The following is a 27977-nucleotide window of genomic DNA, read 5'->3' as shown; positions in this document are numbered from 1 at the left end:
CACCTCCCAGGTTCAAGCGATTCTCCTCCCTCTGCCTCCCTAGTAGCTGGGATTACAGGCATGTGCCACTATGCCTAGCTAATTTTGTATTTTTAGTAGAGATGGGGTTTCACCATGTTGGTCAGGATGGTCTCAAACTCCTGACCTCGGGCAATCCACCTACCTTGGCCTCCCAAAGTGCTGGGATTACAGGCATGAGCCGCCATGTCCAGACAGTTATTATTCTTTATTCATATGCTCAGTCAGTTTTGAGTCCTCTGAGCCTGCTCATAGGTCCTATAAGCTAAGTGTTTCTATGTGTTTAAAATTCTGTCTTTTTATAACAGTACAAATGTGTTAGAAAGTAAATTGGGCAAGAGGGAACAGTACCTGTTGGGCCCTCCTTCCTATTTTTATATTCTTCTAGAAGGAGCAACATGAACTCACAGCATAGCCCTATCTGAGAGGCAGAGGTTGAAGCAGCTTCCACCCACTGGGAGGAGTTCGGATGGCATAAGCTGCTGTGTTGTTAAGAAAACCTTCATTGGGAAGGTTGGTCTGGAGAGGCCTTGGACAGAATGTATTTGTTTTGCTGGATTGAGAGAATTGAATGTTTATACAGCTTTTGGTTAAAATTCCATTTTTGTTGCAGAGAGATTATTGTCTGAAGAAACACTCAAGCACTTGAGTGAGAAGAGGTGGATGCCGACAGGGAGAGGAGTGGATTTTAGCCTCTTATGCTTGTTCAGCACTTCTGTGGTATGGATTTTAAGTCCTGATGTCCTTTTTAACTTGGAAGAAAAAGCCCCGAAACCTGCCTAGGAGCACATGTTAGTTGGTGTTCTGGTTTGGCTGAGAATTCCGTGGATGTATTCCCATCTTCCATGATGGAATATTATTATTATTTTTGAGACAGGGTCTCTTTCATCCAGGCTGAAGTGCAGTGGCACAATCATGGCTCACTGTAGCCTTGAACTCCTGTGCTCAAGTGACCCTCCCACGTCATTCTTTTGAGTAGCTAGGACTATAGGCATGTGCCACTACCCCCAGCTAATTAAAAATTTTTTTTTTCCTTTTTAGAGACAGGGTCTTGCTATGTTGCCCAGGCTGGTCTCAAACTTTTGGTCTCAAGCAGTCTTTCCACCTTAGCCTCCCAAAATGCTGGGATTACAGACATGAGCTATACCCAGCTTTACAGACAAAGCTGTACCCAGCTTTTCCTATTTTCGTCAGTTTAGAGGTTTCTAAGCTGGAATTTTCTTTTTCTTTTCTTTCTTTTTTTTGAGACAAAGTTTTGCTCTTGTTACCCAGGCTGGAGTGCAATGACGAATTGGCTCACCGCAAACTCCACTTCCTGGGTTGAAGCAATTATTCTGCCTCAGCCTCCTGAGTAGCTGGGATTACAGGCATGTGCTACCATGCCTGGCTAACTTTGTATTGTTAGTAGAGGTGGGGTTTCTCCATGTTGGTCAGGCTGGTCTTGAACTCCCGACCTCAGGTGATCCACCCACCTCGGCCTCCCAAAGTGCTGGGTTACAGGTGTGACTAAGCTGTAATTTTCTTAATCCTAAGGATTGGAGAATGTAATAGAGATTACTAACTTTTTTAAAAAATAACAGCTTTGTTGAGATATCATTCATATACCATTCACTTCACCTCTTCAAAGTGTACAAATGAATGGTTTTTAGTATGATCACAGGTTGTGCAACCATTACAGCAATAAATTTTAGAACATTTTCATTACTCCTAAAAGAAAACCCTATATCCATTGTAAGGTTTTTTTTTTTTTTTTTTTTTTTTTTTTTTAATACTCAAATAAGTTTATGTTTTTTGTTCATGATAAAGCTGTCTAGGCTAATATCAAGGTTTTAAAATTTAGGCTAGGATTGGAAGTTACATTATTTTTTTAAAGGGAAAATGAATTAATAAATAACAGTATTGCATCCAGCCTTTCAATGAGATGGAAACAAGGACATACATCTCTGCTTTGCTCCATCCTCATCTATCAAAGTGACGAACATTGTGTGATGATTGGTAGCCAGTGCCATATTTTAGGGACTTATTTTGAATTAAATAGGTAGTAAACTGACTAATATTTCTGCTCAGTGAGTAGGTGTGCTTTATTCTGCTTGCAGTGGGAGAACTTAGTTCAGAGAACCTTTTCCATAGATGCGTGATTGTTTTCTGTACATACTTGAATTAGGCTGCTGTGCAGCTAATTCAGCTTTGCTGCATTTTTTTTTTTTTTTAAATAAGCCTCCCAATTTAATGGCTTTTCCATAGACTGCCTTTAGCGTGGCCTTGCTAAACTGATAGATGTCACTTTACTCAACATAGGCTGTAGCCCAGCCTGGGCTTTAGAAGTTTGAGATGGAAAATGGGACTGTAGCATCCCAGTTGACCCAAGGAAGGCGGGTTTGTTTACTTATGATTCATCTTGAGGAAGAGGAGATGCTGAGACAGCTGGGACCTGGTGTTATTCCAGGGGCCAGGACACTTTCTGCCAGACATGGCTTCCAGGTGTTAGATCTTTTCGTGAATACCAGGAAAGCAGTGATCTATTAATAACTTAACCCCCAGCTACAGTTCATGCACCTGGAATTACCATTGTGTAGGTTTCCAAACTTCTTTTCCTTTGACACCTATGTTTATTACTGTGGAGTTATGCCCATGGGCCACCCAGCTCTCCCACACCCAGTGTCCAAGAAGACACTGAATTTGGCGGTTACTATCTTCCCCTGGGAACTTTTGGAATTATTACTGTATTTATTTAATCGTCTTCAAATAAGAGTTTGCATACTTCTCACTGCGTGCTTTAAAAAAAAAAAAGCCAAAGACAAATACACAGCAAAACTAACACAATACCCAGGAAGCCCCCGTGACCTCAAACAAAAATCTCACCCACTGTTGCCTATGACTGTGTTCTCTGAATATGTGAATGAAGGAAAGCTTTGAGTGGCTCTGCATGGGCAACTGCACAGTTTTGGGTTACCCAGGACTTGGCCTCTTTCTTCTCCCTTTCCTGCTGCACCGATTTGGCCTGTTTCCTTGGTTATTGGTACTTCCACAAGAAAGAGGAAGGAATTAAGTTGGAAGGATGATTTCCACTTTCTAGCAACAGTTGGTGTAGAAACCCTGGGCCAGCCAGTGACAGTTTGGGAATATCTGATTATCATGATTTCTACTTTGATTCGTCAAAAGGTGATTCTGTTTTGATGTGAAAAAACCAACCCAAGTTTCATTTATGAACCAGACCAACTCTGACAAGCATGTTCCTGTTCTGCCTACCTCAGTTCTAGGTTCTCTAACTTCAGTGTGCAAAAGATTCAACCAAGGACTCTTGGGCTCTGCCCCTTGAGATTCAGTTTCCATAGGATAACATAGGATGGGAACTAAAAGGTTGCATTTAGCAAATTGTCCCCAGGTCTTTCTGATGCAGATTCACGAGGGGCTGACTTTGAGAAACACTGCCCTGGAATTTGCACTTGCTATTCAGGTACCAGCCCAGCCCTTTCTGTGATTAAATGCTTGGCAGTTAACAATGTGTAATTACAGTGTGTGTAGTTTCCAAGGCAACATGCATCTGTCACTCCTGCAGAGGCTGGGAAGATTGAAAGGGGTGGTGGGGAGGCTGCAGTCACAGGGAGGCCTCCAGATTCGCGCCATCAAAGTGCTTCATCATGACTGGGTTTTCACACCATTTATCCAAGGGCCTTAGTCAATGGCAGCAGCAAGAATGAAAGTAAATGGAAGCCAGAGAGTCACTGGGTGACTTCTGAAGGTAGCAACAAGGACATGAAGAAGGATGAGAATGGCACTCAGTGGCTTGCACCCCCCACCCGTACTCTCAAGTCGGTTTTGTTCAGAATAATAAGGATGTGTGAAGGAATGTGAAATGACCTTGCAAGGCTTCTGAAAACAGTGGTTAACTGTAGCAAACATGTACCTGCTATTCCTCAGTTCTCCACTGGGATGGTGCTGTTAAAGGTCACCTGTTCTCACTTGCAGTGGGCTTGAAGCGACATTTATTGAGCACTTACTATGTTATGGAAACTCATATGGATTATCTTGCCTTTCTGACCTAAGTATCTTTTCATTTTTTTATCTACATGCAAAGGTTACACATTTTGTACATTTAATGAAAAAGGTAGAGTTTGTACCTGTTTGCCAGACACAGTGGCTCATGCCTATAATCCCAGCTCTTAGGGAGGCAGAGGCTGGAGGATAGCTTAAGGCCAGGAGTTCGTGACCTGCCTGGGCATTATAGCGAGACCCCATTCTCCATAAAAAAGGAAAAAAAAAGTCTATACATGTTTTAGTACAGGATTTGGCTTTTGGTTTTAGTTATAAAACTGTATAGGGCAGTGCTGGTTGGAACTGGAGGGCGCTATTCTAAGTGAAGTAACTCAGGAATGGAAAACCAAATACTGTATGTTCTCACTTGTAAGCCGGAGCTAAGCTATAAGGATGAAAAACATATAGAGTGATATAATGGACTGTCGGGACTCTGGGTAGGGAGAGGTAGGGAGAGAGGTGAGGGATAAAAGACAATATCTTGGTTGCATTAAAATCTCAGAAGTCATTGCTAAAGAATTCATGTTCGAAAAACTACCTATAACCCCAAAACGATTGAAATTAAAAAAAGAAAAACACATAGCAGTGAAAAAAGCATTCAGCCACTAGTCAGATCTCAGAGTCTGGTTCTGAATTTCATCATGAATAGGCTTTGTGACTGCAGGCAAGTTTCTAAACTTGTCTGAGGCTCTGTTTCTACTTCTGCAAGATGAGGCGCTTAGACTAGACCAGCAATCTTGACTTTTGAAGGGTGGTAGCCACCTTGTAGAATCCAGAGAAAACTTGGAACCTTCTTCTCTGAAAAAATGTAAATGTATACTTTCTAAAAGATAATTACACTCAATTTCCAGGGGACCACAGGCCCATCTTCAATGAAGAGATTGCTTAAGATTCAGCTGCAACTCAGAATTGCTGAGTCCCACAGGACCCTGAGAGTCTTGCATTGTTTAGAGAGGCCCCCTGAGGAATGAGCTATTTGATGAGGGAGGTTTTGTTGTTCCTGGCATTTTTCAGTAACTGCCCTGTACATTCTGGGGAGGGGAGACAGGAACAAACATCGAGAAAAATACATAGGGAATGAATGGCATCTGGAATATGAACTGTTTTCCTCATCACTTCTTACAAGGAGGTAGATGGCATGATTACAGCACAGAAGATATGTTGAGGAATGACTTGAACGTAGAGATACAGCACTTTGTGCAGTGACAGTTAAACAGTAATTTAGACTTGCTCTACTCCTTTTTTTTCTTTTTTTTTGAGACAGAGTCTCGCTTTGTCGCCCAGGCTAGAGTGCAGTGGTGCAATCTCGACTCACTGCCACCTCCACCTCCCAGATTCAAGTGATTCTTTTGCTTCAGCCTCCTCAGTAGCTGGGACTACAGGCACGTGCCACCATGCCTAGCTAATTTTTGCATTTTTAGTAAAGATGAGGTTTCACCATGTTGGCCAGGATGGCCATGTTGGCCAGGATGGCTCTTAACCTCATGATCTGCCCGCCTCACCCTCCCAAAGTGCCGGGATTACAGTGTGAGCCACCGCACCTGGCAGACTTGCTGTACTTTTAATGTTTGAGAACTCAGTGATATAGAAATCTAAGAAGGTCCAATTCATAGAAGCAGAGAATAGAACGGTAATTACCAGGAGCGGGGATGGGAGTGTGGGGGTGGGGAAGGTGAGGGAGGTAGATGGGGAGATGTTAGTCAATGGGTGCAATGTTTCAGTTAGGAGGAATAGATGAAGAGATCTATTGTACAACATGGTAAGTATAGTTAGCGTATTGTATACTTGAAAAAATGCTGAGAGTAGATTTGGAGTGTTCTCATCACAGTGAAATAATAAGTATGTGAGGCAATGCATATGTTAATTAGATCAATTTAGCCATTCTACAATATATGCATATTTCAAAAGTCCTGTTGTACGCCATAAAAGTATATACATTTTTTACTTGTCAATTAAAATAAATATAAGAAGGAAAAAAATTAAAGTTTTGGTTAATTTGAAAATTTCAGAAGCTTCTAGGGAGTATATGATAAGTGGAAATATGTTATTTACCACTTCTCAGCTGTTAGCTGACCACCTTCCCAAGCCAACCCTGTTCTGTCTCCTTCCCACACCCCAAAGTTGTAATCCAATCACAAGAGAATTTCTTATTTGGAAACCTACACATGTTCTTTTTTTCTCTGCTTAGGTGTTGAAAAGTCTCCTCTAGAGCTTTGGAAGTCTGAATGGACTAAACATGAAGAGCCTGAAAGCGAAGTTCAGAAAGAGTGACGTGAGTATGCGGTGACTCACAGTCTGGCTGTTCCTTCTGCTCCACGGAGCTGCAGAAATGCTCCTCCCCACCTTGATAAGGCACTGCTGGGTTAATAAACTACAGACACTCAAGTGCTTTCGGCCCCAGCTCAGAGTAGCTTCTGTGGATGGCATGCTCTAGGTTCCTTGCTGTTTGTGTGTATAGCTTTCAAAAATAATGGTTTTTTAAATTTTGGGGGTCTGTGCCTTGTAGAGAAAGGAACTTTCACATTTAAACATTCTGTCAAAATATAATGCATGGCAAAGCAATAAAATCCAGGTTCACTTTTAATTACCTTGTCTGAAATGATAGCTGCAAAAGTCCATTTTGAAAGTGACATGCCTTAGCTTCCATTGAATTCCCATCCATGAATTTCTGCCATTCCGCAACTCTGCTCAGAGTATCTGAAAGGAAGTGTCTTAAAGGAAGATTCTTCCTTTAAACATCTTTAAAAGAAGAATCAGTGAAAACCTGAACATTTCTAAAGTTGCCAGAAATCCTCACTCCAAATATTATTTTTAGAAGAAACTAGTCTCTCTCATGCGGGTGGTTCAGGAATGACATACTAGCATGGTTCATCTTTGCCTTTGAGAAAAACGTTCAACTCTCTGTTAAGGCTTTTCTGGGAAAATGGTATCTATTGCTGCCTGTACCTTTCCTCCCCTTGAATTCTAGGAGCTCTTCCTCATTTGTTATCCGTCATAAAAGACTCTGGATTGGAGGAACCAGTTGTGATGTCAGACTTATGAAACAAAGTTTCCCCCAGGAGAAAAGGGAGAAAAACAGCAGAGGGGTTGTACACGATAATATTTTTCAAAAGATCACCCCGTAAACCCTTCTATGATCCCAGTCTTGTGCTAGCTGCATTCCAGATACTTTGAGCAGAGTTGTGGAATGGGAGAAATTCGTGGAAGGGAATTAGATGGAAGCCAAGGTATGTCACTCTCAAAATGAGCTTGTTCAGCTATCAGTTCAGATGAGGTAATTAAAGGTGAACCTGGATTTTATTGTTTTGCCATGAATTATATTTTGACAGCTTGGCACAGCCGCATTTTTGCAATAAATGGAGGCTGCGTCTTTTATGGCTAGCATGTCACATGCACACCTACTTCTGGCTGAAGCTTATCTCCTGAGGCTGCATCATGACATGTAACTTACTGTCCTGTTAAAACCCAGGCCAGATGAGATGCTTATGGGATGATGGCAAAATACCAACCCACTTCAGAAGAAACTGGAAAGGGCTATGAAAAAAGTTGGTCTCACCTTCTCATCCTGTAGGTAAATCAGAGAAAACTCATAGAGTGCAAAGAGGCTTGGACAAAGACATAAAAGTAGCTGTTGGCCAGAGTGAAAGTCCTGGTCATCTGACTTCCCAGAAACCTCCTTCGACCTCCTCATCTGCTGGCTGTATGTTATGCGGCCTACATATCTCCCATGGCTTTCAGCTAAGGAGAAAACGGCAATTAAATGGAAAATGTTGCCCAACTCAGCAGATAGGGGTTTCTAAATTGTGTGACCAGGTTAACAAATGTCTTTTTCCATTCCAGGGGAATCTGGGTAGCTTCCATTTATATAGGTTAAGATTATTTTTAGCAAGATTTCATCAGTCTAGACTTCAATATATCTGAACAGGGGCCCAGAGTAATGATAGGCACACACACTTTTGGTTTAAAAATCAAAAACTGGTGGCAGTACGGAGGGGGTTGCTGGAATCTAGTTAGAAAAACTGAAATATTTCCATGATTTAAAAAAATCCACTGTAATAACACTAGTAAAAGCTTCTGGGATTTGGCAGCAGAAAAGGCTGTGATTTTGGCAGTTAGTGCTAAGACAAGAAATATTGAGAAGCAGACCTGGGGGAGGAGAGCTATGGAAATTGGTATAATGGAGCCCAACAATTTCAAATGGCTCTCCACGTCCACATTGTTTCCGCAAGCCACAGAACTGTACAGCTAAATGGGGGGAATAAAAAATGGCGACAGCAAAAACATTTCAAAGCCCCGTTTGTTAACTGTATAATAATAATGCTAATTGTGTGTGTGTGTGTGTGTATTTTTTTTTTTTTTTTTTTTTTTTGAGATGAAGTCTCGCTATGTGGCCCAGGCTGTGCCATCTCAGCTCACTGCCATCTTCGCCTCCCGGATTTAAGCGATTCTCCTGCCTTAGCCTCCTGAGTAGCTGGGATTACAGGTGCATGCCACCACACCCAGCTAATACTTGCGTTTTTAGTAGAGACGGGGTTTCACCATGTTGGCCAGGCTAGTCTCGAATCCTGACCTCGTGATTCCGCCTGCCTCAGTCTCCCAAAGTGCTGGGATTGCAGGCGTGAGCTACCTCGCTTGGCCATAATGCTAATAATAATTAACCATTAGGTAGTATTAACCAAATGTTGGGAGCTGAGCTAAGCTAAGCTTTTCACGTGAAATTCATTTAATCTTGCCACAAATCTTATGTGGTAGGTATTACTATTAAGCTCATTTTACAGACGGAGACACTGAGGCCTTAGGGACATACAGTAATTTGGGTTCTTAGAGCTTTAAGTTGTAGAACCAGTTTTTACACTAAGGCCGTCTGATTTCAGAGCCCAGGTTTCCTGAAAGAGGAACTTTGGGTGGAGAGTCTATTTTAAGAAACTGGGCAATCTGCTGGCATGGTGGCTCACTCCTATAATCCCAGCACTTTGGGAGGTTGAGGCAGGAGGATTGCTGAGTCCAGGAGTTCAAGAGCAGCCTAGGCAAACATGGTGAAACCTCATCTCTACAAAACAATTTAAAAAGTAGCTGCGTATGGTGGGGCGCACATATGGTTACAGCTGCTCAGGAGGCTGAGATGGAAGGATGGCTTGAGCCCAGGAGGTCAAGGCTACAATAAGTTGTATTTATGTCACTGTACTCCAATCTGGATAATAGAGCAAGGCCCTGTATCAAAAAACAAAAATAAAAAAACCAAACTGTCTGTCTAGGGAGTAGCTTGAAAAGTGACTTTGGACTTGGACCTAGGTTTGTAGCCCTGGACAACTCTTTTACTCTTCTGAACCTCAGATTCCTCACCAGAAAAGTGGAGGAAATAATATTAGCTCCGTAACGTTGGGGTGACAGTCAAATACGTTAAATGAATATCAAAAATCTTAGGGCCTGGTACTCAGGAGATGCTTCGTAAATATTTATTTCTTCTTCTTAATTAGCAATCCACAATAAAAAGTAGGATTCAAAAAGTCTACACTGTCTGGAGGGTAGAATAATTTGGCAACAGTTGCTGCTGCCGAACAGGGAAACTGAGAGCTGGGAGAGAGTGGAGAAGAGAGGCTTGCTTTTTGACGTATGACTTTTATTTTGAAGTTTTTGGTATATGTATATGCATGTCATGCATATATATGTATTGTTAAGGAAAAGCAAGTTTATAAACATTTACATTCAGTTGAATGAACTAAGTTATAATTGTATTTTATTTTTTTACCTGAAACAAGTGGTCTGTCTCAAAATATTTTAAAGCATTGGGCATCATATTTCCCTGCTTGTCTTTGTGTGAGGGAAAAGGAGGAAGAAAGGATTCTTTGTATTTCTAGGGGATAGGAAGAAGAGGACAGCGGATCAGGTTCTGGCGCTTGCATAAAGAAGACAGGTGACCCACTGGTGTGATCGCATTACAGTCAGCCTGTGTCTGGGAGGTCTGTGGCCAGATCAGTTTGTGGCCACTGCGAGCAAAATCCAGGAGTAAATGAAGGATGAAAGTGGCCCAAGGGGGCCTCCTATGGATGGCCTTCAGGTCACTTTGTGACCCTGGGGCCATCATGTGGGTAGAGATTGAATGGGAGTGTCCTTCCGGAAGACGTGGCAGCTGGCACTGTGTCAAAGGCAAATGTGAGTGTGGTAGGGAATGGGCCTGACTCTGCGGACTGTGGTTAGACAGTGTCATTGTCCAGTGGCTTTGATCCTTAAATCTGTTTGGGACATTGCAGGTAACCCACAGAGGCTAAAGAGCATTATGGAATTTCTATGATGGATAACCTTTTTTAGATCACATTTATAACTTTATTTTGGGTGTTAGATAGTAGATAGGATACAGGAGAAATGCAAATATGGTTGTTGTCTTTAAAAAGCTGATAAACCTAGGTGAGAGGAGAAAAAAACGTGTAGGAAATAATTAGAGCAAAATACAAGCCATGTAGAATATAGATACTCAAGGCACCTTTAAGATGATATAACTAGCCAGGCACGGTGGCTCAGGCCTGTAATCCCAGTACTTTGGGAGGCTGAGGCAGGTGGATCACAAGGTCAGGAGTTTGAGACCAGCCTGGCCAACATAGTGAAAACCTGTCTCTACTAAAAATACAAAAATTAGCTGGGTGTGGTGGCATGTGCCTGTAGTCCCAGCTACTTGGAAGGCTGAGGCAGGAGAATCGCTTGAACCTGGGAGGCAGAGGTTGCATTGAGCTGAGACCATGCCATTGCACTCCAGCCTGGATGACAGAGTAAGACTCCATCTCAAAAAAAAAAAAAAAAGATGTAGCTAACTAGTTGTTAAGTTGTAGGGCCTGGTGATAAATGCTACAAATTTTCAGAGGGCTGAATCACTGGGAATGGGAGAATTTGGGGAGCTTTATGGCGGTGGGGCTTCATGCAGGCCTTGAGGGATACATAGGTAAGATTCAGAAGGGAGGTTGGGAAAAGGGGTAAAGATCAGAGGGGCCATCAGGGAAGCCAGCCTATAGCATGGTGGGTTGACTCAGTCTCAAAAATGGCCCTTGACATACAAAATAGTAATATTAATAGTTCAGGAGCCCAAGAGAGTGCCCGTGGCATGGTCCTGAGTATTTCAAGAAGAATACTATAAAGTTTTCATCCTAGTTTTAAAAATGGTTAGACTGACTTTTATGCTTATTAAGCAAGCACAGAGTTGTTAATCATCATTATTTGTGTCTTTTATGACTGTAGCTTGAAAAAGCAGCTTCTTTTTACCTCTTTAAATATTTGCAGCAGCTAGTACGTGGTTCCACATGGAAAAATGAGCTGTCATCATGAAAAATGAGGCCAAAAATGTTGGGATTTCCCTTTGCTAATATAATGCTCAAGCTTCTGGAATTTCTTTGTAGTTGCCAATTTTTAGTGACTTGAGTGAAATGGGTGGAGGTTGCGAATGGGAAATAGGGTTGAAATATCTTTGTAACAAATCTTGAGAAATACCACTCAAACAGGATCGAGGACTTCATGATTTACTTTGAGGGTGTGTGTTTAATTTTATGAAAGGTTTATTCCCAATTATGTTTTCCATTGTAATAGGGAAGCAGTGGACATTCCATTAAAAAAAAGTCAAAACAGCCAGTTTAAAGTGACGGGCTCCATGAGAGATTAAACTGATGGGATACCTTTGCATTGCAGCTACTAACTACTGTAGCTTTCAGCCAAGAAAATGCACACACCCCATGAATCTTGAAGAACCAGACACATCCTGCTCAGACAAAGGTTTTAGTTTGTTGCCTATTAAGATAACAGTTGTCTGCTGGGCATGGTGGCTCACGCCTGTAATCCTAGCACTCTGGGAGGCCGAGGCAGGTGGATCAACCTGAGGTCAGTAGTTCGAGACCATCCTGGCCAATATGGCGAAACCTTGTCTCTACTAAAAATACAAAAATTAGCCCAGTATAGTGATGCATGCCTGTAATCCCAGCTACTTGGGAGGCTGAGGCAGGAGAATCGCTTGAACCCAGGGGGTGGAGGTTGCAGTGAGCCGAGATCATACTACTTACTCCAGCCTGGGCAACAGAGTAAAGTGCAGTCTCAAAAAAAAAAAAAAAAAGATAATAGCTCTCATAAAGGTCGAAAACAAACATCTCTGCCAAGGGTTTTTTTTTTCAAGAAGGGTTTAGTCACTTATAAATAAGTTTTTGCAAATACGCAAGCCTCCTCCCCTCACCACACACACATGCACATACACACAGTGGGAGCATTTGAAATTCAAATCTCTCTGTAGATGTAGGAGCCTTGGCCAAATCTATTTCAAGCTAAGCCTTTTTTAAAAAATGGACATAATTTTTTAAAAACATCAGTGATGACCCCACTGAGTGGAGGTAGGAGACTTTACTAAAGTTCTAGAGAGAAATTTGGTCAAGAAAATATGTGCCATGGACAAGAAAATGTGTGCCGTGCTACAGATTTTCTGGGTCTTTTCAGCCTGTTTTAAATGGGAAATCTGCTCATCGCCTGATTTTGCCTAGTATTAGTTTGCTGGAACTGCCATGACAAAGTGTACCACAAACCAGGTGGCTGAAACTAAAGAAATGTCTTGTCTCAGAGTTTGGGAGGCTAGAAGCACAAGATCAGGTACTGGCAGGGTTGTTCCTTGTGAGGGCTGCGAATCTGTTCCATGCCTCTGACCTAGATTCTGGTGGTTTGCTGGCAGTTTTTGGCTTGCAAAAGCCTTACTCTGATCTCTGCTTTCATCTTCATGTGGCATTCTCCCTCTGTGCATGTGTCTGTGCCGATTCCTCCTTTTCATAAAGATGCCGCTCATGCCGAACTAGGGCTCGCTATAATGACCTCATTTTAGCTTGTTACCTCTGTGAAAAGCTTATCTCTAAATGAGATTACCTTCTGAGGTTGGGGGGCATTAGGACTCCAGCATATGAATTTTTGGGAGGACACAAGTGAACCTGTAACACAATTCCATGCCCTTCCATCCTAGAACAGTTTCTCGGAAGCCTTGGCATGCCCCCACTGAGCTGGCACTGCCATAGACCTTAGCTCCACTGTTCATCCTTGGGACTATTTTCAGCATCTAAGAGAGTGAGGTTGGAGATCACAGTTCTTCAGAGGGTGCCACTGCATAATATTAATGTCAAGAGTGAACCCATATGGATGGCTGACTTTCTGTAACAGGAAAAAGGAGCTCTCATGGACTGAATGCTCACTAGGTACCCGGCACTGTGCTAAGCCCCTTTGTATGCTCTTTGTCATTTAATGCTTATAAAACTCTACCCAGAAAAGACCATTGCTTCAATAGCAATTGATAGAGGAAGAAATTAAGGTTGAGGACACGTTAGTGACTTGGCCAAAGCCACGCATTTGGTAAATTACAGAGAGATGGTAACTCTCTTGGTTTTTCTTGATGGGAGAGAATGTGCTGTCGATCACAGCACTAACCTGCTACCGAGTTGCACATTCCTAAGCTGCATAAAATAGATATTATGCTGTTGCTCTAAGCTGAAATAAGACCTGTGCGGTGATTTTACATCACCACTAGTCCATCCATAGTAGCAAAGCTCACCGATGTTAGCATTATTCTTCCTGTGACAGGGGAAGATTCTTTGTTTCCTGAGAGCCAAATGCATTCCAGTTCTGAAGTGAAGAAGGGCAGATGCTGCTTCTGCTCTTCCGGTGGAGCCAATAAAACATCTCTGTCTACATGGAGCTCCACTGCAGGCTAAATGGGTCATAGCTTTATTCTGTTTACCCCCGACCATAATTCTCAGTTAAACATGATACCTTTCCAGAGGGAAACCAATATGAAATCCAGAGCCTGGCCCCTAAACTACTAGGAAATCTCCTAGTCTACGCAAGTAATGAGTCATGTAGATCATTATCTCTTACATCTTTATTCTGCATTAATTACCTGATCATTTTGAATGAAGGCTGTTCTTGACCTACATGTTTTTTGACAAATTCTTTTATGAACTTCTCCTTGGGGATGAAACAGAAATTGCTTCTGAATCATCCTGTCGATATTTTTAGTTGAGTTTCTGCCTAAAGATCTTTGCTTTGTGGAGGTGGTTATTGCAAATTATATGGCAGTACAGGGGCCAGCATTGGCCAGAGGCTCAGTACATCTGTAAAGATGACGTTAGTGACTAGACTTGGCTTTCTTCTTGTTTGAGTCTCTCCCTCCTTTTAAAAAAGGAAAGTCAGTGTGTCCTGGTCAACTTGATTATTCAACTATTAGAGCAGTTTTTATTGTATTCATGAAAATGCTTTCAGTTTTTGGGAAGCGCTGTCTGAAAGGATTTCATTTTTATTTTCTTAGGGGTTTCCAGTTGCCTCCTGCCTCCTGGGCCGCCCAGTGGGCTGGTTAGCTGGGAAGTGTAGAGGTTTATAATGTAAGAATAGAACAAGAAAAAGTTTAAGGAACCACGTGTTCTCCTCGGACATGTTTGTTCTAAGGTGTATTTCCCAAAGCCGAGAATGTTTCTGTGGCAATTTTTCAGACTTAGGCTGTGGTTTTGGAGGGGTTTTTGATGAGATTCAGTGTGAACTCATGAGTCTGTTCATTTGTGTGTGTGTGTGACAGTGTCTCACTGTGTCACCCAGGCTGGAGTGCAGCGGCACGATCTCAGCTCACTGAAACCTTAGCCTCCCTGGTTCAAGTGATTCTCCTGCCTCAGGCTTCCTGAGTAGCTGCAACTATAGGCATGTGCTACCACACCTGGCTGATTTTTTGTATTTTTAGTAGAGATGGGGTTTCGACATGTTACCCAGGCTAGCCTCGAACTCCTGGCCTCAGGTGATTCGCCCGCCTCTGCCTCCCAAAGTGCTGGAACTACAGGTGTGAGCCACTATTCCTGGCCTGTTCATTCTTTGAAGGGTTGTTTCATAACTGAGAAGCTGCAGGGTCCTTCTGTGAGGTCCCATTGGATGTAGTAATTAGGTATATGATAAGCTGTAATAACAAAATAGCCTGAAATACATAGAAGTTGTTTTCTTCTAAAGAAAATGTTTAAAATAGTCTAAGAGCCCGCAGGGCAGCTCTGCTACATAGATTAAACCAGGAACCCAAGCCTTTGTCTAGTGTCTCCTGTTACTCTCCAGAGCTGCTCTGTGCAGTATGCTAGCCACTGGCCACATGTGGCTCTTGAACATTTAAATGTGCTAGTCCAAATTGAGATGTATACTGTAGGTGTAAAATGCACACTAAATTTCAAAGATGTTGTATCAAAGAAAGAATATAAAATATCTTATTAATAATTTTTTATAATTACACCCTGACATGCTACTATTTATGACATAATTGGATTAAATGAATAGAGTAAAATTTATTTCACCTGCTTCTATTTACTTTTTTAACATGGCTACTAGAAACTTTAAAATGACATAAGTCTTTGGACAGTGCTGCTCTGAGAAGCATTTCCTTTCTTTTTTTTGGAGACAGTGTCTTTCTTAGTGTCCTCCTTTGTGGTCCAGTCTGGAGTACAGTGGTGTCATCATAGCTCACTACAGCCTCAAACTCCTAGGCTCAAGCAATCTTCCTGCCCCAGCCTCCTGTGTAGCTAGGACTACAGGCACGTAACACCATGCCTGGTTAATTTTCATATTTTTTGTGTAGAGACAGCATCTCACTATGTTTCCCAGGCTGGTTTTGAACTCCTGATCTCAAGTAATACTCCTGCCTTGGCATCCCAAAGTCCTTAGTATTACAGGAGTAAGCTACCAAACCCATCTAGTATTTTACATTTTAAAGGATATGAAACTGAAGGTGCACAAATCGTTGCCCTCACAGGGAACTGGTTAGAGTTTGCCCCAACCTAGCTGCAAGGGAGGCAGGAAAACATATTCTCTTGCTGGCAGCCTTGAAACCAGTTAAGCCTCAAAGGAAAGGGGAGAACAGATACTGGGGATGATTAACCCAGCCCACAGGCAGTTTCCACAGAGGGTCTTGTTTGAGACTTGGATGATAAAGGTGTGCCAAATGTTCTTAAATCTTAGTGGCTTTTATAGTTTTGACTACTTTTACTCCAGAGATAACTATTGATGACTGCTTGCCCAGGACCCATTGTCCTGTTAGTGGAAGTCTATTGCAGCATGCTGCTGTAGGTGAAGTTAAATGCTTTTCCATGTTAGAAATGGAAACTGCTGGCCAGGTGTGGCAGCTCATGCTTGTAATCCCAGCACTTTGGAAGGCCGAGGTGGGCAAATCACCTGAGGTCAGGAGTTCGAGACCAGCTTGGCCAACATGGTGAAACTCCATCTCTATTAAAACTACAAAAATTAGCCAGGCATGATGGTGTGTGACTGTAATCCCAGCTGCTTGGGAGGCTGAGGCAGGAGAATTCCTTGAATTCATGAGGCGGAGGTTGCAGTGAGCTGAGATTGCACCACTGCATTCCAGCCTGGGCAACAGAGTAAGACTCCATCTCAAAAAAAAAAAAAAAAAAAATAGAAATGGAAACTGCTCTTGAGTGTTACCAGCTGTTGACATTAGGTAACCATTCAGGCCTTTCCTTTTATGTCCTGTAATATATTGGTGACCTGATCTGATAAGGTGTGGGATGAACATGGGTTTGTTTTTAAGTACACCATTTTACCATCATAATCTTAAGGTTGCCTACACAGATAGGAACTGTCATGATCTGATCTCACACCTTCATTGAAAAGCTTGGGAATGGTGTCAGCCTGTAAGTATATGTTATAAGCTTAGCTTTAAGTTACTCTTTTATGAATTACAGTCAACATGTAATTTATAAAATTGTGAAATTTGAGGATTCTTAATTATATTGATTAATTGTAATCTCAACCTGCATGACATCTGACTCTCAAATTTCAGGTCTAGAATTCTGAGCAAAACTTTAGAACAAATCTAAAAGAATGTTAAAAATGGTAGAATGTCCACTTCCTAGACATATAACTTTATTAATATAACCTGTGATCTTATTTGTATTTTGGTTGCCATGTTGCCCTTTTGGTTCATATTGCATCTATTGCTGATTCTTTTCTCCCGGTGTTGCTTGTAAAGCCTCTGCTCTCTTCTCCCCTCCCCTCCCTTCCCCTCCCCTCTCTTCCCCTCCCCTTCCCTCTACCCTCCTCTCTTTTTTTTGACAGACTCTCACTTTTCCACCCAGGCTGGAGAGCAGTGGTGCAATCTCGGCTCATTGCAACCTCCACCTCCCAGGTTCAAGTGAGTCTCCTGCCTCAGCCTCCTGAGCAGCTGGGACTACAGGCCTGCAGCACCATGCCTGGCTAATTTTTGATTTTTAATAAAGATGGGGTTTCATCATGTTAGCCAGACTTGTCTCAAACACCTGACCTCAAGTGATCTGCCCAATTCAGCCTCCCAAAGTGCTGGATTATAGGCGTGAGGCACCATCTTTTTTTCTCTTCATATATTTTTGCGGTGGGATATTTTTACGCTAATACAGAACACTATATTTATTCTAATTAAGTTTTATTTTGTCAGTTAAATTCCATTTTAAGTTTGTCCAGTTAAGTTCCAATAGATAAAGCTATTTCTCTAGTTTTTGCATCATTTTAAATTCTGATTTTTATCATAATCACATTGAGTCATCCAAAGACTTAGTAGGATGCCTATTTAATCTTAGCCAAAGTTATTAATAAGAGTATTGAATAGTTGAAAGTCTCTACCCAGGTATAGATATGCAGATAAAATAACCATTGATATCCTTCCAAATGGATAGTGCTTCAATCCATGCTCTTTGAGGCCTGGTTATTCAGCTTATCACTAGTTCAACCTTGATACTATGGATCAGCCCTGTCTGCTACCTAATGCCAATTTTATCTCTATGTCATATTGGGTAAATTATATAATCTCTCTGATCTTTAGTTTTCTCACCTATAAACTGAGACGAGGCCAGCACTTCCCTTAAAGCATCATCATGAGGATTAGGATAAAATCTGGCACAAAGAAACTTCTCAATAAAATGGCAGCTGCTGATATTGGTTACCCCTGCTGCCTAGCACAAGTGTCTGGAATTTGTAGTTCCTATAAGTGTGTGTGTGGTGAATGAATGGTCTCAAAACTTCCTGTCTAGTTAAGGTCATACGTCTGACACACATGAAACAAGGCAGTGCCAGGTTGTGCCATTGACAGTGAACTCCAGTGTGTGGCCATTTAACATCACAGGAGTTTAGAGAAGGCTTCATGGAAGGGATGAGTTAGGGTCTGGGCCATCGTGATTGGGTAGGTTGGGATTAACAGAGTAAACCAGTACTAATGAGTAGAGGTGGGGAGAAGGGACTCTAACGGAGAAGGATGTATACATGGACAAGTAACAGAAAATCAAGTTTGATGGGAGGTATGGGCCTCTCTATACCTCATGGAAAGCCTGGGAACGGGTGGGGTGGGTAAAACAGAACAATGAGGTTTCAAGTTGATTACTTATCGCTGTGGGATGATTTGGGGTTTTGAGAGAGTGTAACCAGAATATGGGGCCAGGACTAGGTGGTGGCTGCTGCAGGGCGAGAAGGATGGGATTTGAGTGGGTGTGGGGATGAAGAGCAAGCAGGGAGGGAGCCTAGATTCCCTGCTGATACACAAAGGAAAGTCCCTTGCGCCACCACACCCTGTTCCAGACATGCCAGCCAAGTGTGAGTGCCCCTCATCTCCTGAGAAATCTGGTGTGGGCTTATTTTTGTACTTACATTTCATTAGGCAACTTGGTGGGAAGACACACTAGAAAATGTAAAAGGTAAGATCTATTTGATTGAAAAAATAATGTTTGGGAAACAACTATTTACTACTAAAATGCCCTTAGCTGCTAGCCTTCATTCTAAGAAGCTTAACTGTGATTTATTTATTGCCTCTCATTAGAGAAGTGTGTATGCATCCCCAGTTTACGAATGAGAAAACTGCAACATGGTCACTTGCTGTGTTCCTTTCCAAAAGTGGCTGTTACAAAGTACCCTAAAGGGAGTGGCTTAAACCAGAGGTCGGCAGCATTGGCTTCTTCTGGGGGCTGAGCCTCTCTCCAGCTCTGGTGGTTTGCTGGGAATCTTTGGTGTTCCTTGGCTTATAGGAGCATCATCCTGATCTCTGCCTCATCTTCATATAGCGTTTTCTCTGTGTGCTTGTTTCCAAATTTCCCCTTTAATAAGGACGTCAGTTGTATGGGATTAGGTTACATTCTGAGACACTGGGGATTAGGACTTCAACATATGGATTTTGGGGGAAACACGATTCAGCCATAACTCTTGTCTAAATCGCAAAGGTAAAGTAGGATGCAGGACTTGCACCTGGGAACTCCTGCTGCAGAGCCAGTGTCCTGCCACTGCTGGTGCACATGGGTGTTTGCTGTCAAGAGGCAACAAAATATGATGATTTCAGCCAATCAAGTAAAGACCTAGACTTGAATTTCAAATTCCAACGCAACTGACAGATAGTAATCATGGGTAAACTTTGACCAAAACATGCTTCAGTGGCAGGGATGCCTAGGAGCCAGGGACAGTCCTAGCTTTCTCAGAAAGCCTCTGGGGCCAGAGATAAAGGGGGTGGGGAGAGGGGCAGAGAATATGGAAATCAAAGTGGTCAGACTTGTTTTGAGACTGGGTGGGGCCTGGAGAAGAGGCCCAAAATGCAAATTGGGACCTGAGACTTAAGGTAGGCGGTCTGTTTTAAAAAAACAAAAAGTACATTTTCTGTTTTAAAATAACAAAGGGTACGTTTTAGCCTAGGTTGTCTGTGCTTGTGAAGGTTTGGTGCAGTTTTCCTCTGGGTGGTGGTTTCTGGTACTGGGTTCAGGTCTTTGGGCGTTGTCGGTGCCTGGAGGGTGGACTGTTTTGTAAGCTCAGATCAGTGTTCAGTGAGTTAAGTCCCACGGTCATCAGAGTATTACTGTAGACGCTTGCTTGCCTTTTTAGGTGCATTTGGAAAAGCCGCCTAAGTCCTTTCCCCATGGTGAACATGTGGCTTTAGGTAGCAAGTGGCAATCTTGGGCACGGTAGGATGTATGGGATAATTGTCCCCGCTCTCTTTGCAGCTCCAGCCCAGTTCCTACACCTGTGTTGAATGAATGAGTCACTAAATGTAAAATGGAAATACAGGTTAGCGTCACCACCCTGTGGCCCCTCTTTGTTCAGTATTTACCATTTTCTCCTTATCGTGGACAGAAACAAAAGGTCAGTAGGGTTTTCTGAATGTGTTTTCTTTAGGATGCTCTGAATGTCCTTTTGTCCATGTCTGTGCTGTGCGAAATTAAAATCTTGGCTTGTTATCTGCAATCTACCTGTGTGCCTAGTTTGTACCTAGACTGTGAAATTATTTTGTATCTATAGCTCATTACCTCAAGTGGTTGAAGAACCACACTAAAGAAACCACAATTATGAATTTAGACCTTGTCTAGGCTAATTAACTACCTTGTGTTCCCTGGGCAGAAAATTGCCTAAATTTAGACCCAGTTTACTGACTGGCATCTGTGTCTGTCATCAAAAGAGAGCTTGGTTGTCATTGATTAAGAACAGTGCTACTCCTTACCACAAACAGAGGAAGAAAACAATCCTTAGGTCCTGGTTTTGATGGGCAGCTATTTCAACCTCATGTAAAGGGTACTATTGAAGACTAAGCTCTGATTTTTTATCTTGCCCAAATTCCTAAGGGGCCTGGGGAGTCATGCCGTACAAACCATAAATTCTCATCAGATGGGTTTTATTTAGCCCTGTATATCATGACTTACTTTCCAACCTGACTCTGGCATAACTTTACGAGACAAGGAAGAAAATCAAAATATTTTACCCTATAATATGTTTATTTGCCATATTTTGAAATGGCCCTGCAAAGCTCTTCTTTGTAGGAGGAAAATTTGCATCTGTAATGAATCTCTATTAACATAGCTAGATCTTTTTCTTCCAGACCTTCCCAAGTCTAAAGAGATTGACTAATATCTGAATAGGAAACATTTATCAACGATTGTCTCCATGGACAGCCACTATAAAACTTCAAAAGAACTCTGGTCTCCACAATCTTTATCTTAACCTGAACATTACCTTTTGACCAGTCCCAGGTCTTTAGACCAACTCAACCAATTGTAAACCAGAAAATGTTTAAATTCATCTCTAGCCTGAAAGGCCCTGCTCCGCTTCACGTTGTCCCGCCTTTCTGAATCAAACCAATGTGTTTCTTAAACGTATTTGATTGATGTCTCATGCCTCTCTAAAATGTATAAAACCAAGCTGCATCCTGACCACTTTGGACACATGTTCTCAGGACCTCCTAAGGGCTGTGTCATGGGCCATGGTCACTTATATTTGGCTCTAAATAAATCTCTTTAAATGTTTTACAGAATTTCGACTCTTACTTTTTGACACAGAGTTTTGCTCTTGTTGCCCAGAATGGAGTGTAATGGCATGATCTTGGCACAACCTCCACCTCCTGAGTTTGAGTGATTCTCCTGCCTCAGTCTTCCAAGTAGCTGGGATTGCAGGCACCCACCACCACACCCAGCTAACTTTTTGTGTTTTTAGTAGAGATAGGGTTTCACCATGTTGGCCAGGCTGGTCTCCAACACCTGGCCTCAAGTGATCCACCTGCCTCGGCCTCCCTGCCTCGGCCTCCCAAAGTGCTGGGATTATAGGCCTGAGCCACCATGCCCGGCCAAGAGTTCAACTCTTTTCGTCAACACTGTGATATCATTATTCAGTTTTCATGCGTTTGTAAGTTGTTTAGCCATAGTTTGTCAGACAGATTCTGGACAACTTTCTCCTAGCTGGGGAAGAAATTCTCCAGAATGGTCAACCAACTCTCAAGACAGAAACAAGTCTCAATTCCAGCCTGGCCAACAAGGGGAAACACTCTTTTCTAATAAAAATTCAAAAAATTAGGCTGGCGTGGTGCTCACCTGTATTCCCAGCTATTCAGGAGGTTGAGGCAAGAGAATGGCTTGAACCTGGGAGGTGGAGGTTGCAGTGAGCCGAGATTGAGCCCCTGCACTGCAGCCTGGGTGATCAAGCAAGGTCCTGTCTCAGGGTGGAGGGTGGGGGTAGAAAAAAAAAAAGAAAGGAAACAGGTCTCAATTATGTAACCAGGTTAAAAACAATGAGTTGTAGGTACCCCAGGCTCTGGTACTGCAAACCCATTATGGACCCCGTTCACATTAACATCTCACTTCTCTACTACAAACCTGTGCTTTATAAACAATGCTTGGGTTGGCCACTGTTATAATTTTGGACCCACTTAAGGAAAGCTATGTTAACTAAAGAAGTTTTTTTTTTTTTGTTTTTTTTTTTTTGAGACGGAGTTCCGCTCTTGTTGCCCAGGCTGGAGTGCAGTGGCACGATCTCGGCTCACTGAAACCTCTGCCTCCCAGGTTCAAGCAATTCTCCTGCCTCGGCCTCCTGAGTAGCTGAGATTACAGACACATGCCACCATGCCCGGCTAATTTTGTATTTTTAGTAGAGACGGGTTTCTCCATGTTGGTCAGGCTGGTCTCGAACCCCCAGCCTCAGGTGATCTGCCCACCTCAGCCTCTCAAAGTGCTGAGATTGTACAGGCGTGAGCCACTGTTAAATATAGTGAGCTCCAAGTTTCTCTTCAAAGAATCAGTATGTCAGTATTCAGCTCTCTTATTCTTTGTTCTCCATTTTGAAGTTTAACTTCCTGGTTCTCTGCACCCTCTTGCCACTAGTTTCAGCAAACAACTTTCCCACCAGTTCTAATCAGTAGTTCAATCTGTTCTCCTGGTCACCTGCTTTGACTTGAGTCACCTTTAGTTACCTGTTTGTAACCGTCCTTCCCGCCAAACTGCTCACCCTGCTACTGTGGCTCATACTCATGCTCCCTTTAAAATAGCCAATCAGAATTAGTTTACACAGTGTGGTCCAACCCTAGCCAATAGGGGAATGACACAGAAGTAGGGGCTACCTGCCTCGGGGATAAGAACCCCTTCCCTTCCTTTGTTCAGGTATGCTCTTGCCATTGCCCATCCATGAGATGCACCGTTCTATACAAGTAAATTGTCTTGATGAGAAAATTATTTGTCTGAGTGCTAGTTCTGCTTTTCAGCACTGAGGAACAGACATTTGTTATAATTTTGGACCCACTTAAGGAAAGCTATGTTAAGTAAACAAGTTTGTTTTTGCTTTTTTCTGTTTGTTTCTAACACCACCATGCCTGCCTGTAAATAATGTTTAAAAAGGAATGTATTATAGTATGACTTATATTAATGAAAAACGAAGAGCAACCCAGATGTTGGAAGTAGACAAGTTGTTACATCCACAGAGAGGAAAGTTTTACAGTCATTAAAAATGTTAAGCTTAAAACTATGCAGCAACTGGGAAAATGCGTATGATAAAATAAGTGGAGAGAAATTCAAGTTACAAAATTGGACATTCCATTATAATTATGACACATAAAAAATGCATATGGTATTCATCAACACCTCTTCTTAGAAATGCTAGGGAAGGCCAGGCACAGTAGCTCACGCCTGTATTCCCAACACTTTGGGAGGCTTAGGCGGGTGGATCACAAGGTCAGGAGTTTGAGACCAGCCTGACCAATCTCGTGAAACCCCATCTTTTATTAAAATTCAAAAATTAAGCATGGTGGCATGCACTCAGGAGGCTAAGTCAGGAGAATTGCTTGAACTTGGGAGGCAGAGGTTTCAGTGAGCTGAGATTGTGCCACTGCACTCCAGCATGGGCAACAGAGCAAGACTCCATCTCAAAAGAAAAAAAAGAAAAAAAAAGAAAGAAAGAAATACTAGGGAAATAAGGATGGGCAAAAATATTTAGCTTTAAGGATATTCAGCATGGTAATAAAGACATAAAATTAGAAACCACTTAAGTAAAAAATTTGAGTATATTTTGAGTATATTCCACATCCATTTAAAATGTTGCAGAAATTCATTAAAGAAAGCTGTTTTATATATTATAACTGAGAGACAAAAGCAAGTTCTAAACATGTTTGTGGTGCTTAAAATGTTTTAAATTTGTTTCCTATTTCTTAAAAAATAACTTGGAAGATATAAACAAAAGTGAGAGGTCTCCAAAGACAGATCCATGTAACAGTTTTCACGTTGATTTCATGCTGAAGTTATCATATTTTGCCTATATTGAGTTATTTTAATAGTTTTGTGGAGCCTGAGGTTTATATAAAAATATACGGGAGTTTTTCTTTGAAAACATCTTACTTTTGCAAATTTTACAACAACAACAGCAATGACAGAAAGTATATAGTCTGTGAGCATATTGGTAGACCTTGCAAGAGGCCCTGAAGTTTAAGCTTATTTGCTTTATGGGAAATTATCTCCTGGGGCCTACGTCTGCATTTCAGAGGCAGCGAGCACACTGCTTCAGATTGCAGCAGTTACCTTCTAGGCACTCAGCCGATAAAGATACAAGCCTCGGAAACTGCCCTAAAGAACAACCTCCTTTAATGTGGTGGTTCTTTTATTTACTTCGAGTACATCCATCTTTGTAGTTCGTGTTCTCCAAGTGTGATACCTGGACCATCAGTATCAGCATGCCTGAGGAAGTGTTAGGAATACAAATTTTTGGGCTCCACACCAGAGCTACCTAATCTGAAATTCTGGAAGTGGAGCCCAGTGATCTGTGTTTCAAAAGCACCCTCCCACCTTGGGTAATTCTGATGCAAACTGAAGTTTGAGGTCTAATCCGGCTCAGTCTTTGCCAGTCCTCGTTATATCAGGAAAGCTTCTTAAACTACTGGTTTCTAACTTCTGCATCCAGAGGCTCTGTGTCCACTGAGAGAATGTTAACACACCATGGCAAACAAATAATTTACAGATTATGTCACTTTGAATAGAAAGAGGTTTAAATGGGTGGCTGTAGAGATGCGCACTTCCATCCAGGCACTTTGTCCTGTTGATCTTTCCCAAATTCCTCCAGATAGTCAGTATTCATAATTACTTGACTGAATAGCTGGACAGTGTCTTGTGCACAGGTCTACAACTATTATCACTAAGAATTTGGTTGATTAACCTCAAATTCCGTATACTCCACTTAACTATCTCTAAACCCACTGACCTTCTGTTTCCTTATCAGCAAAACGGAAATTTTAGAAAAGTACTTCCCTCATAGGGATATTGTGAGAATTAAATAAGACAGAAATGCAGAAGATATTATTCACTTCCCTTTTTCCAGATGCTCTCTAGTTCTGTTCTTAGTGATACACTCCTATCAAATCTTTTTTTTTTAAATCATCATTTTTTCCATTTCTCCATTCGATCAGCAGAATCTCATAAACGTTTGGATGATGAAGAACTTGTTATCTTTATCTTCTTATAGGATGACTTCACTTTTCATGCCACACTTAAATTCCATGGGAAGTTGGAAAGGGAAATACTCTTTATGTGAGGATGGAACAGATGTTAGCCCTGTGCTGTCCACTCTTGTAGTCACTAGCCACATGTGTCTGTCTAGCATGTGAAACGTGGCTAGAGCTACTAAGGAACTGAGGTTTTTTTTGTTTTTTTTTTTTTTTTTTTTTAGATGGAGTTTCATTCTTTGTGGCCAGGCTGGAATGCAGTGGCATGATCTTGGCCCACTGCAACCTCCATCTCCCAGGTTCAAGCGATTCTTCCGTCTCAGCTTCCTGAGTAGCTGGGATTACAGGCGCCAACCACCATGCCTGGCTAATTTTTGTATTTTTAGTAGAGACAGGTTTCACCATGTTGGCCAGACTGGACTTGAACTCCTGACCTCAGGTAATCCGCTTGCCTCGGCCTCCTCAAGTGCTGAGATTACAGGTGTGCGCCACTGCACCTGGCAGGAACTGACTTTTTCTTTCTTTCTTTCTTTCTTTGAGAAACAGGGTCTCCCTATGTTGCCTAGGCTGGACTCAAACTTCTAGGCCCAAGCAATGCTCCCACCTCACCTCCTGAGTAGCTTTAGACTATAAACACATGCCACCATGCCTGGCTAATTTTATTTATTTTCATAAATTTAAATTTAAAAACAGATGCTCATTGCAAATATTGGAAAATGTTTAAGTTTGGAACAACTTGGGTATGTGAATTTGTTTTTTCAACTCTAAATCTCCTGAAATCTAAATAGATGTCAAGTATTTCCAATAAAAATGTAGCATGAGAGAGAATTGAGATGTACAGTAAGTTTACAGGATTTTTAAAACCTAGTATAAAAAAAGTAAAATATCCCACTAACAATTTTCACGTTGATTTCATGCTGAAATGATCATATTTTGCCTATACTGAGTTATTTTAAAAATATATTATTAAAATTAACTTCACCTGTTTATTTGTACTTTGTAAAATGAGGCTATCAGGAAATATAACATGTGGAATTATATTATATATCTCTTGAACAGCACTATGTTAGATCCTAAGAATAAAACTGAAGTGGAACGATAGTGGTCACATACTGCTCTCTTAATTAACATAAACAGGTGTGAGCCTTTATACCTGGGAGCCACCAGCTGCCTGCATTTGCCTTTGTGGACAGATACACAACCACTTTCCTTTATTCTTTTTATTTTTTTGAGAAGTAGCTTTGCTCTTGTTGCCCAGGCTGGAGTGCAATGGTGTGATCTTGGCTCACTGCAACCTCTGCCTCCTGGGTTCAAATGATTTGCCTGCCTCAGCCTCCTGAGTAGCTGGGTTTACAGGCAAGTGCCACCACACCTGGCTAATTTTGTATTTTTAGTAGATACGGGGTCTCCCCATGTTGGTCAGGCTAGTCTGAAACTCCTGACCTCAGATGAGCCACCCACCTTGGCCTCCCAAAGTGCTGGGGTTACAGGCGTGAGCCACCACCCTGTCCCACTTTCTGTTTTCCTTTAGATTTCTGCAAACATCCTCTGTATTTGCTCTCTGTCCTCTGAAGCTGCTGATTTAACATCACTAATTTCCATATGGAGCATCTCAATGAAATGCATTTTTAAATGCTGTGATTTTGGCCTTTCTATGTTTTTTTTTCTGTGAAGCATTTTCCTGGCATAGGAATGTAATTGTTCTGCCCTAGTGTTTGTCCATACAAGGGAGTCACCATTCTTGGAACTCAGATTTATGACCACTTCCTTATTTTTGTAATGTCTCCTAAAATACTTTTTATAAGGGACTTAACCTTCATATAATTCAGTTTTCCTTGAAATGTTAAATCACCCACTTTAGCAGCCTTGGCTTTGTATGACTCATGGAATATATACATCATTTTATTTTTAAAGGTTACTAATTACACTGAGCACAATGAAGATTTCTTAATGGTAAATGTAAATACAATGTCACTTAAGGATTATTCTCTTCTTTTATATGGCTTTTCCCATATTTTGAGGGTTCTTGCTCAAAATATCTCAGGCTGACTAATGGATTTTAGGCTGATATTTAGACACTTATGTTGACATTTAAAAATGATACTTGAATCCTGGCGTTCTGGACTTAATGGAAGAAATGTTTTATTTCAGAACTTTATTACATTGGTGTTGGGCCTATTGTGTGATTGTACTATACCTCAGAGGATTGCAGCGTTTTTAGTCCTGATCTGTATAGTTTATTCTTTGTTGCTGTCTCTTATTATTGCAGGAGAATGTTTTCCTGCTTGAAACGCCAAGTTATCTGGGCGATCTTAAGGGTGCAGAAATAATGATTGTGCCTTTTTTGTATATGCCTCATGTAATTCCTTGACCTTGAACTTTGTATGATGGATGACATTTCATGAAAAATAGTCCTTGTCTACTCCAGAAAAGTTTTTCATCTTTGTTAACAAGAGTCAGTAACTCAGTCAAGACCATCAAAACTTGCAGCTCTTGCCCTACCCCGCATCAATTGTAGCATATTGAGAGATGATAAATATGTAAAACATGAGACCAGAGAGGCAAAGAGGTCAGCCCAACATTTTACTGTTACTTTCACATAGCATCAAAACTTGGCACACGATATTGTGGACAGAACCGCAGGCTATATTTACTGGTCTTGGTTCTGCCAATTACTTGTGTGTGACTCCTGCAA

General features: G+C 41.7%; 1 protein-coding gene and 1 long non-coding RNA gene across 4 annotated transcripts in view; both read left to right on the top strand.

Moving 5' to 3' along the window:
• The window catches only part of RAI14 (retinoic acid induced 14), a 186430-nt gene that overhangs the window by 26114 nt on the left and 132339 nt on the right, over positions 1 to 27977 (top strand). For all 3 annotated transcript variants that reach the window (XM_032278992.1, XM_032278993.1, XM_032278995.1), the window contains exon 2: positions 6242 to 6325. In XM_032278992.1, coding sequence (XP_032134883.1) covers positions 6290 to 6325 — 36 coding nt within the window. In that variant the 5' untranslated portion in view covers positions 6242 to 6289. The remainder of the gene's footprint in view (positions 1 to 6241; positions 6326 to 27977) is intronic.
• LOC116552291 lies at positions 8612 to 9734 on the top strand. The gene is made up of 3 exons (XR_004269313.1): positions 8612 to 8889; positions 9219 to 9220; positions 9548 to 9734. It is a non-coding gene; the product is annotated as an uncharacterized LOC116552291 (long non-coding RNA).

This window comes from Sapajus apella, unplaced genomic scaffold (assembly GCF_009761245.1).
Source record: "Sapajus apella isolate SASKATOON/1434 unplaced genomic scaffold, GSC_monkey_1.0 scaffold11, whole genome shotgun sequence".
Classification (NCBI taxonomy): Eukaryota; Metazoa; Chordata; class Mammalia; order Primates; family Cebidae; genus Sapajus; species Sapajus apella.
The sequence above is the reverse complement of the archived record's forward strand: the minus strand, read 5'-3'. Positions and strand labels throughout refer to the sequence as shown.